The following is a 12,597-nucleotide window of genomic DNA, read 5'->3' as shown; positions in this document are numbered from 1 at the left end:
AAAGTTGCATGATTCAGAGATTTCATAACTCCACGATTTTAAAATTAAAAAATTTCAAATTCTAAGCTCAAAATCCTAAGTTCGGAAGTCTCAGAATTGCAAAGTTTCAATGTTTCATAACTATCCGTAATTAATCAACTGTAAATTTGAAAAAGATCAAATTGTTACGACATTATTATTAACGTGAAATTATTTAGTTGAAATGTATTCCAAGTTTGTACAATTATTATTTGTACGTTTTTAGAACGAGTAGAGAAGTAGTAGTTTCCAATGTTATTGAATATTTTAATTTAAGTATTGATCTTTTATCTGTATCTAACTATAAGTCTCGTCGGTACGTTCTGTTGATCGAGCTATGATCATTGACGTAATGAATCGATTTTGATTTGTATGTTTGTCTAACTACGGATTAATGTAACCACCCTATCCGCACACGTTCTGACGGTCTGTTTTTATCTTGAGTCGCATTCCTTACCTGATAAGCCTCCGTATAAGACCTCAACCAAGATATTTGGAAGAATGCCAGAAATTGTAGCGTAGCCTGTGTTAATTTCATGCTGGCACGCATTAAACTGGACGAGTTCGATGGAAATATTCGTTACAATTTTATTACCATAAAGATAGAAATGCGATATAATATCCATTAGCCATAATTTCTTAAGACAATTAAGGTAAATAAGACACTAAGTGGTCAAATAATTAACAAAGTAGTTAAGAAAATTGCAGCTTTTTTTATATTTATATCATGCAATATAATAACGAAACATTTTTATTCGACAGAGTAAATTTTCTACCTTTAGATAAAATAATAAGAATCCACATTTGTGAAAAAAAATTAAAATCTTGAAATCATCATATGGCACAGTAATGCAACAGTATTTATGGCATATGCTAGACGTTAATTGTTATTATTATAAATATTAAGTATTATGTTCACAATAAGCAGAACTGTTATTATTAGCACTAGGACATTTATCCTAGACACATCTTTGGAATTCATAATTTTTTATCATCTGTAACGTATTAATACGTTCTTGATACTAAATTTTATCGAGAAAGTGCAGCATGTTTGAAATACTTTGATAATTTGAAATAAAAAAATATGTAAAACCTTGCGGGTGTTGTCTAATATGTAATACCGCATATAAAACGGATGAATAACCTGTTAATCAATGTCATTTATGGATGGATCGTGATGATGATATTTTTTACTGAATCGAGGAAATAAAATGTCGATTTATAGAATTTTTTTAAGCTCTCAGTCATTACAATCTCGGTTAAAATACGTCGTAAGTTTAAAACGAATCATTTAATCTACTCATTTGCATATTAATTCTATTGTTTTCTGTCAATTTTGCAAACATTTCAAAAATACAAAATGTAACATGAAATTATAGATTTTAATGCGTTGTTAATTTGGAGCATCGAAGATTAATATAATTGGATATAGTATAAAACGCACTGATGCCTTTGTTTTTAGGGTAACACTTAATTAAAAAAGGAGAAGAGTAAATACAGTATTTACTGTATAAAATGTTGGTACATTGTAAATTTACTGACTACGACTATAAAAATTACACGTATAATTATTACAAAATAATTGTAAAATTCAGGATTGATACCTATTTAACATATTTCTACACGAGTAATTTTTGTCTCGTAATAGAACAAATTTTATATATTATTTACATTTGTTTTTTTAATGCTATAAAGTGAAGAGAAATTAAAATAGCAGTATTTCAAATTATATACCCGGTAATTAAATCGTAACCAAATATTCGACCAAATATACGGTTTGAAAACCGTATTCGAAGTTATTCGGAGATACTTGTAGTTTTTCATTATTATTAATTTGAAATATAAAGGCCTATTATCGTCCCTATGTTATTATCTGGTTTTATTTATTTCGTTTTTTTTTCATAGCTTTTCTTCATCTTAAATAAATTAATATTCCAATAATCAAGGTTCTTTTTAGTTAGTTCATAGGAGTAGAAGTTATTAATCCACAACTGTTTCAAATCTTTCAGCAATCTTGTGAAATACAGTACACTGAAAAAAAGTGTCTCGTTTATTGAAGAAAAATAAACGTACAGGGTTATAGTATCGAAAATCAATAATCTCACTTAGAACATATCTGCAATGGCTTTTTGAGGTGCATCGATGCGAATCGAAATAATTTAACTAACGCCAAAGCTCCATATGTTCACGTATTATGATTTTTTCTGCTAGATCCTTTTAATTTTTCCACAAAATGGTAGATGAAAAAGCATACAATAAAAATTGCATTCAGTTCTAAATTGAAGAGAGTGTCTTTAATTACGTTCCTACTTTATTGAAAAATGGATGAACCCAAATTATGTTGAGTTTTTTTTTACATACATACATAAAATTCTGTTATACATAATGTAATACGCGTCGAATTGTATTCCAGGTAATCGATTTCGAAATATTGAAAATCTGACATGATTTAACAACCTAAAAAATAACAGAATATAATCTTAAAAGTATAATCAATATTCCTTATTATGTTTTCTGTTATTTTTTATTATCAGTAATAATTAATACAAACTAATTGTTCCCCATTGTATCAAAGAATGTACATATGAACCAATTTATTTAGAATTTTTATTTAATAGAACTTCTGATTGCTTACGAGTTGAAATATTAGGTTGAGTTTTTGTTTATTTTGTCATAAAAAAGCCACAGTTTCTGGATTGCATTATGTTTCTAGAATTTGGATCATTTAAACATTTCGGAATTTGAGAATTTGAGGAGACCCGAATATTTGACAATTGAAAAATTAAAGAATTTAGATAATTTTAAAATTTAAAAACTTGAAGAATAATTAGTTTGAAAATTTTAAAATTTGAGTAATTTGAAAATTTGGGAATTTTTGTATTTTTAAACACGGGGATTTGGATGATTTCAGTATTGGAGAATTTGGGAATTAAAACGTTTAGAAATTACTGAATTTTGAGAATTTGAAATTTATAAATTAGGAAATTTGGATCATTTAAAAATTTGGTTATTTGAAAATTTAGGATTTTTAGACATTTGAGTATTTGAAGATTAAAGATTTTAGAAATTTGAAAAACTGAAAATTTAGACAGTATATAAATCTGAAAATTAGAAAATTTGGAAATTTAAAAATTTAGGGATTCGGAAATTAAAATAATATGTTGATTTGAGAATCTTGAAGTTGTTAAATTTTTAAGCTGTAATATCTCATACGTATTTTCATACATAATGTATCAATTAAAAAAAGATTGCATAGCTCGGAAACTGCAGATCTTCCATAACGCAACGAATTGAACAATTTTATGTGACATTGGAAATTAAATATTTACTGATACTAAACTGCTAATTAGTTGATTTATTATTCGTTTCAAACAAGAATTAGTCATTTTATGTTAAAAGTATCAAAGAGCGTTAAAACTATTTTCCATCTTTATATACTTTCCATACTTTTATGACATGATTTTAAATATTATATTCTTTAAAATTATTTACTGTTTGCTGTAATTACTATCTAGCCATTTTGTACTAAAAATGTAATGGAATCTTAATCTATTGTCTTTTATTGGACTTATTGAAGACTATAAACATGAGAACATATAATTCACGACTGGATTATTCAGAACAAAATGAAAGAAACCACAAGTTTAACAGTAATATAATTATCGTGACTTAGAAGTGATTGATCGGGACTTCACTGTACTAGTGTAGTATTTACTGTGAAATATATTTACTGTGAAATATATGTGTTTGCATTGATTTTTCCGTCAATTTTTATTGCTAACGTAACTGTACGCTTAATTTTGTAAGTAACTGTATATCTTCTATTTACAGAAATAAAAAATAAATGCTGTTTGTTGGTAAGCGTCTCACTTCAGAATAGTCGGCGTGATTTGGCTGATTCAAAAAAAATTGTTCATAATAGTCGGAATAAGGTTTATCATAAACCAATACAATATACTAAGTGGTGATGTCATAGTGAACTAATATAAACAAAGCATTTCTTTATTTTTAATATTTGCTTTAACATCTATCATCGAATATTGATAATCGAAATCGAAATGTAAAATTTCCCATTGGCCTACTTCTGAACATACTCCGTCACGAATTGTATATCCATGGCCACAATTGTTAATAGATACAATGATTACTCAGAAATACGTTTTTTTTTGTTTCATTTTTAATTTCTTCATACATTTCAAATAGCATTTCACTAATTCATAAAATGATGACAAAGGAGTTTATTAAAATTTGGATAGAACAATGTCTGTCGGATCAGCTAGTAAGATATAAACTAATAATTCAATGATAACGATTTTATACTATGAAATATAATATAATTAATTATATTATTATAATTATAACTATTTTATTGTTTCAATTATATACCAATTTTTCACTAAAATCAAATTTCATACTATTAATGTACCAGGATGCTATTTTAAAAAACTCGCAATAAACAAAATAATAGAATTAAAAAAGTAAATCACTTCCTTTTTGAAATCAAGGAAGCTACATTATTATTATAAGAATTATTGGTAAATATTTAGTATAATTTTAATATGGTAAATGTAGTGTTTGCGGAGATATTTCATCGTCATATTGATACTTTTTTATTTCAAATTACCGCAAAAGAATTTGAAACTTATCAAAAATTTGTTAAAAGGGTTTTCTTGAAATTAATATTGAAATAAAGAATTAATGTGTATATTAATTTGTAATTTATTTATTTATTTTCCAACTTCATTTTTAATTTTAAAATAAGTCCATTATATGTATGTCACTAGATTGAGTATTAATTACAAAATTTCTTATTTTCAATTGGATCACTCAACTCTACTTTCTCTGAGAAACTAGACGAATTAATTTATAAGATAATGCGCTTCATACTTTTCAAAAGATTGCACTTGATCTGAATAGCAAATAAAAAACTAAAGGTTATTTTTAAAAACATTCCAAAACAGAACGTATACAGTTTATAAAAAGAAAATATGAAAAAGATCAAAACAATTGATCAAAATGCTATAAAAACATGAACAATTGTATATTTATTTCTCACAAAATTGAATATAAACATCTTACTGATTGCAATTGTTGAAAACGTAAGGGAAATAACAGAAACACAAATCGAATGGGGATTAATTAAACATATTTATTCACAAACACAAAGTATACAATTTGAAACAGAATAACAACAGGAATAATATGTACAATAATATACTAAATATACGAACAATAATAAACGATTTCGAATAATATATGTTAAATAATACGAGTTAATTTGGAAAATGAATAATAATTGACAAAAATAAGGAACGTGAAATCACAATAAACTAATTAACAAAGAAATTAATTTTGGAAAATGATTTTAACAATAATTTCAATGAAGCGAGGCAAGGGCGTAAGTACGATCGAATTGCGAGGCGTCTATCGAGCGAACGAATGATAAGCGCGACTCGATCCGTAGCGGCACGGACCCCGCTGAGTCACGTGGTCCTACCCCCACTACGGACGATATCGATCCGAGAACGATTCGAAATCCTGGTGGCTTTGCTCTTAGGTTAGCCTGTACGTCTCGGAAAATTACCGAAGTAATTTCCGTCCGTCGACCCTCACAACAGGAGATGCAAAGCATCATCCCTCACGGGGCTTCATGGAGGCCTCAGAGGGACGTAGAACGCCCCCCCTAGCCATGGCTTGTCGACCACAGGGACACATAAAGCGCCCCCGCGCTGCAAAGAGATCACCTACCAGTCCATAACATAACAATAAATTATAAACAATTAATAATTAACAATTTTGATGCCTCACATTTCCACTCGTTACCCTCTTGCATTCTTTACAAACGTCCTCATAACTCAAACTATTAAATATATAACACCAAATCGCGACAAACTAAAAAATGTCGATAATTATCAACTAAAATGAAATATTTCACGTTCCTGTCATCAACAGCAATAATATAAAGTAAAGTGTAACCTAATATTACCATTAAAACTGCCAAAGCGGTTAAATGACCGTTTTTCAAATAATTTATATTATGTTACAAAATTAATTATGGTGTTTTTTTTTGAAATCTGTGATTTTTATCGAGAAAAAGAATTAATATATGCATTAATTTGTGTCTTATCATGTATTCATTTAGTTTTCAACGAAATTATGCATTATACGCCACAAGGATTAGTTGGAATAAAATTAGAGATACACCACTATTATTCTAAGTGACACAGTTATCTCTCAGACTGTACGTTAATAGTCGACTTTGTATTAAAAGAATGTATGTATTGGAACAATTAATGAATGTGTTCGTTTGTTCCGTATTTTCAGGAGAGCATCGTGGGGGCGGCGTAGCCGGAAACGCGCGTAGTAGCAGCGAAAGAGGACGCATTTCCGCTTACAGCGGAGTCTCCGATCACGCCGATAATATGGACAATCCTTCCTCGCGGGAAGATATTTCTGAAATGTATGTGTTTCTAATTTCTTTTTCTAGCTAAAAACAATATTTTTTCCTTCAATTGCTTCGTTGTTTCCGTAGTATACTATTATTATCATATCTACACATTATTTTATTGATATCTTAAGCGCTTTGCTTTACTTACAAGAACATTTCGCGACTTTCAAAATACTAATTTCATTCAAACTTCGCACAGTTATTAAGGACATAAAAAATAATAATTTTATGAAATCATAGCATGGAACTTTTCAAAATAAGGAAGAAGTTAATTTTTTTCGAATACTGTGAAATCATAGATGTATTTTAGAACGATAGAAAAGTTGTGTTTTCCAACATTTTGTCCATCATATTAAACTAGAATAAAATTATAATGAATAGTAATTTTGTTTCCAACAAGCCTAATTAATTATTCTAACGACAGTTAGAATTTCTTTTTCCGTATGCTGTAAAGTATTTAATGAAATATGTTATGACTGGGCGAGTAAAACTTTCCCATATACTGTTAAATAAATGTTCGCGAATTCGAGATTTCCGGAAGTTATGTAAGTTCTTCTTTTATCCTCCTTAATTTTTTACTGGAACTATTTCATACTCTACTGAAATATTTAATACTCGTTAGCTTTTAAATGTATACTTTTTTCATATTTCTTTAAAAACAACGGAATAAAATTCAATTTTCACTTACTTAATAGTAAATTTAAATAAATAAACCACTGTTGTCATTGAATACTATGTTAGAGTTTCAAATTTTGTTTTAATTAATTGTAGTACGAAATTAAAAAGAATAAAATGGTGAAAAAACAGATTTCTGTAAATTTTGAACTTACAATCATTTGATTAATGAGTCTGTTTTTCAATAGACTACATTCATGATTTCTTACTATGTGCACCAAATTTGTTTGATGTTGCTTATGAGTGTGTAAAGTTTGAATGAAATTGGTGTGTCGAAGGTCCGCTTATTAGATATTGTACAATTTTATTTACAAATCACTTCACTTCAATATTTCTTCATGGAAACATGAACTAATTAAACACCTTACTAACTAGAAGCTTAATGAGGAACCTTCTGATATTATTATTAAGAGAATCGATTAATAAATCGTTAATCGAATACATAATAACAGTTTAATTGTAATAATAAAACTTATATAGATTTTTATACGTTATTAAAGATTTTATTTACTAAACAAATTACTTTAAATTACAAAATAGTAAAATTTCGTTGTAAGTGATTGGTAAGGTGTTAAGATAGAATGGCCATTTATTTTCACAATAAATAGAGCCCACAAACAACGTTTGCTTATAAAAAAAAAGACTTTTAACTAGTATTTATGCATAACCTTTTTCGCAGTTGAAGAAAATGTTAATTTGTTTTTTACACTATTTTATTTGAAATTTATGATTTTAGTTATTAACGCCTCATTTTAAACAAAAATAGAAAACAAAACTGAAACAGAAATGACAAACAAATTTTATTAAAAAATCAAGTAGTTACAAAACTTTATAGTTGTGTGATTCATATCATTCGTAGAGAGTAATAAAAAAAATAAATTAATTTAAAGCATTTCTTAAGAGCGCAATTTATTAGTAATTTTTTAACAAATACATACTTTCAGTATTTCAACATTGTTACACATTCATTGTCTACAAAATTGCAACACATTTACTATTTGCAAAATTGAAGCAAATTAACTATTTACAACATTACAATAAAATTGTTTATAAGTGTTAAGCGCATCAATAGAAATGATAAATATATTATTATATGTTTGTAAAAAGACACTTTGTTTAATTTATTGCAGTTGTTTAGTTGGTTTCTGTTATAGGTATTAATTTACGCTTTATTAATTACGATTACTTAGGGTGCAGCAAAATATTTCCAGTAAGCCAAAGACGTCAAACATAAACAGGTCTGAAAGTTACAAGGAGCGGATACATCACAAGGTAAGAATCCATTGTACCGTAGATATATTTGTCCAAATTTATATGGAATATTTTAATCAATGAACGTATAAAAATTTTGAATTCAATAAAGTTCGTATAATTCAAGGAATTTCGACTCTGATAAATTAATCTACAATTGTGAATAATATGCAGTTTTTAAACATGATCGCAATTATTCTCATTACAGCGACAGCTACGAGAAAAGAGGAAGACAAGTGATCCTAATCTCTCCAAAACTAAGTGAGTAAATATTTTCGTTTAGAAATTTAGATGTACAATAGTTAAAATCTTTAATATATTTATCCATTTTCATATTTTAAAAATTTTGATATTCCAAATTGGTATTAGTTAATTTAATCAATTATTTTAGTTCTTTTTCAAATAAAAATTGTTGTATAATTTTCTAAAGTTAACAAATTTACATGTTTTAACTGTAATTTCATATTATTCGCGTCTAATTGTACAAAATCGATATCTATTCATTTATTCCTACCTTTTGGTGGAATATATTGTTTCCTATTTAACATTATTTTGTTTAACAAAAAATTCATTTTCTTATCGATGCGAAATCACAAATTGTTGCTAACTATTTCTACTGCTCCGTTAAACTGTCACTGCCACTTCATTTCGCAATTGTGTAATTGCGAAAATAGAAACATTATGAAGATCAAACGAATATGGATTCTATAGTCATGCATTGCAGACCGATGAGTAAAATTATCGTTGAAAAACGTCCGAAAATACGAGTTCATTGGACATAGCTTCTCTTTCTCGACTCCATTTACAAATTGCAGAATAACAATGTTATTAGTAATCAGCAAAGTAGATTATTTCAGACTTATTTATAAACACTACGTGAAAATTTAAGTATTTAATACGAAATTTTCAGAGGAATAAAAGAAAGATTTGATTACAAAATACATGGTTCTCCATCTTAAATTTATACTGGAATTTGTCGACACTTATTTCTTGTGCTAATTAAACAAACTACAAATTAAAAAATAAGTTATCTACATTTAGCACAAATTTAGATCAATAATTCAGTTAACTAAATATTAGTAGATATTTAATAAAACATACAGGGTGTTTCGGTTTTTTTACTGTCATACTTTATTAATATATTCTATTCGCAAGAATAACAAAAAATGTACCATACAGGATTTCAAACATTTTATTGCAAAGTTAACACAATATCAAATACAGTATGTATTAGTATGTAGTAATTACAGTATAACTTTACTAAGATATTATAAGTAAAAATAAGAACAAATGTTTATGTAAGCATAGAATCTAAAATGCATTATTAAAAGTTGTTAAAAAATATATGAAAGTCGGCAAATATTCGTACGTATTATTGAAGAAGAAAACTGCCGATTATCATTTCATATATTCCTCATAACTTTTCAATAAAACATTTAAGTGTCTATGTTTATGTAATATTTTTGTATCATTTTTATTCATAGAATATGCTGGTAAAGTTTTACATACATAATTGGAATACATTGTATATGGTATCGAAGAGCAAAACAATACGAGGTCATCTTATACGTTCGTTATAACTTGTTAAAGACGTATTTAAAATCTTGTGTTAATATAACAACTTTTTCTTGTTTTTGCGTGTTGAATATGTTGGAAAAATTTGACAGTAAAAAGCAGGGACACCCTGTAAGTTATTTAGAGATTAGTTGAACATTAATCATTTGCAAATTAGTGTTTAGAAATTACCACTGTACTACATAAATTTTATTAAAATTATACTATTATCGCTAGAGTAATAATAGTACTGTAGGGAGTGTAACATAGTTTGTAAGGAAACATACAATGTATTATAGTTAGAGTAACGTATTTCGTGAAATAGTATGTAACGTTTTTGCGTGTTCAACGGAATTTTTCGTCGAAGCGATCGTCGTTTGTTTCATCGATGTGTCCAAACCTGCACGCGTGCTCGGGGCAGAATTTCGTTAGACGCTGCGATGTATAGACGTACGAATATCACATCAAACCCGTATTACACTTACATTTAAATTTACAATAAAACCTATAGTACTAATGGTAATACTACAGTATACACAAAGTGTTACCTGTAACGCCATTCATAATTTCTCTCCCACTTACAGCCACGTTACGAAAAAAAGTTTAGAATAATATTTCCAGGGTATGAAGTGCACAATAAATATTAGTAAAACAGATTTTGAAAACAGTTTGTTCTCTTGGCAAAGTCAAGGTCACCTTCGGTTTTTTAAATAGGAACAGAAATTTTTTTTATTCATAGCTTTCGGAATTTGGAACACTTATTACATGATATTTTTATTAATATATTATTCGATTTACAGAAGTGGAAAAGTGGAGTAGAAGACCGGAATCTAAAGCATACATTTTGAACATGTAATTAAATAAAGTGTATTTTTCTTACATTTTAGTCGCATGTTTGCATTCAGTAATCTCTTCGGAATCAAATATAGTATTCACTCCGTAAATGTTACTTTTGCCGGTCTCGATTGTAACATTTACGGTAGAGGTCCTACATTTTTTGTAGTGTGCCGAACGTAGAAAGAGACAGCGATACAAAAGTCAGAGGGATAAAATTTTGAGCGTTCGGCAAACATGAAAGACTCGTGCGTGTTCTGTCTTTTAAATTTAAAAATTAAAATTCTCTATTTTTGATTTTTCATCAATGGAACTTTTACCATCGTATTTGTCTCGTTTTTCTGATTAAAATGACACCAAACACGATATGATTACGATCGTAATTACTTATGTAACAAGCCATAAAAGTTTGGGATGTAACATTTACGGTAGAGGTGCGAATTCCTACTAAAGGCTTACTATACAAGTAATTATGATTTTAATTATACCGTGTTTGGTACCATTTTAATCAGAAAAACGAGACGAATACGGTAATCGAAGCTTCATTGATGAAACCCTAAAAATAAAGAATTTTGATTTTTGAGTTTAAAAGACAGAAGATGCACGAGTCTTTCATTTTTGCCGAACGCGTCAACTTTCTGCTTCTCTTTCTTTTCCATTCGCCGTCCTCTTTTATGTTAAAAACTTTAATCACTCGTTACACACGCAATTGTTAACGTAATTATATCATGTTTGGTGTCATTTTAATCAGGAAACCTAGCCAAATACAACAGTAAAAGTTTCATGAAAAAATAGTAAGAAATAAGAAAGTTACAATCTTTTCCTTTGCTTGCATTAGTATGTGTCTCACCGATATTCGATCCTCGTCGTTTCGCCGACCGATCGTATTTCATTCTTGACTGATTTCGAGGGGGATCCCCCAGTAGTGGGGATAGAATTTTAACATTTACGGTAGAGATCTTTTTAACATTTACGGAGTGAATACTGTAATGGTTATATTACCAAAGTCAAAAGCACTTCACATTTCCTCTTTTGTAAATCGAGTAATATGTTAATAAAAATATTATGTAATATGTGTTTTGAGTTCGTCACGATATCCTCTAATGCTACGAGTAAAAAAAATTTCTGTTCCTATTTAAAAAACCGAAGGTGACCTTGACTTTGCCAAGAGAACAAACTGTTTTCAAAGTTTGTTTTACTAATATCTATTGTGCACTTCATACCCTGGAAATATTGTTCTAAACTTTTTTTCGTAAGATCACTGCAAGTGGGAGAAAAATCGTGAGTAGCATTAGACGTAACAGCCTGTATAAATTGTGAATTTTCAACAAAAGATATACTACGAAAGTGATCTAAATCAATATTCCAAAAGGAGTAAACATTTTACTTGCCTACTGTATCAATTAATTTTACTATATTATGTATTGATGAATTTGAATTTGATGAATTTTGAATTTTTTAAAAAAAGTTCGTAAGCTGAACTGATAATGAAGTTAATTATCATGTAGTTGAATGAAATTTCTATCGCATTTATTTCAATAATGTAAATAATAAAAGGAGCAATTCTTTTATCATTTTACCTTAGACCACTTTTATAATTATCAGCGCGTATTTACTGTGTAAATTAATAAAAATTTTAGAAGTTTTTACTGAAAATGTGAAAATCAATTTTAAAAAACTGATTTCCGAAGATTTCTAACAGTTTAAATTCACACAGTTTGTTAGTATAAATATTAAACTGCAAACCATCCTGAGTGCATTTTAGTGACCTTGAAACATCATTGTTTGACGTTCGGCTTTTCCCGCATCTGAGAAGA

General features: G+C 28.2%; 1 protein-coding gene across 11 annotated transcripts in view; it reads left to right on the top strand.

Annotated features, from left to right (window-relative positions):
- The window catches only part of RhoGEF2 (Rho guanine nucleotide exchange factor 2), a 100,316-nt gene that overhangs the window by 53,444 nt on the left and 34,275 nt on the right, over window positions 1–12,597 (top strand). For all 11 annotated transcript variants that reach the window (XM_076537989.1, XM_012282111.2, XM_076537994.1 and 8 more), the window contains 3 exons: window positions 6,343–6,478; window positions 8,332–8,413; window positions 8,601–8,653. In XM_076537989.1, the coding sequence (XP_076394104.1) occupies window positions 6,343–6,478; window positions 8,332–8,413; window positions 8,601–8,653 (271 nt within the window). The remainder of the gene's footprint in view (window positions 1–6,342; window positions 6,479–8,331; window positions 8,414–8,600; window positions 8,654–12,597) is intronic.

Source organism: Megachile rotundata, chromosome 12, assembly GCF_050947335.1.
Source record: "Megachile rotundata isolate GNS110a chromosome 12, iyMegRotu1, whole genome shotgun sequence".
Taxonomy (NCBI): domain Eukaryota; kingdom Metazoa; phylum Arthropoda; class Insecta; order Hymenoptera; family Megachilidae; genus Megachile; species Megachile rotundata.
This window is presented reverse-complemented; position numbering and strand designations above follow the sequence as displayed.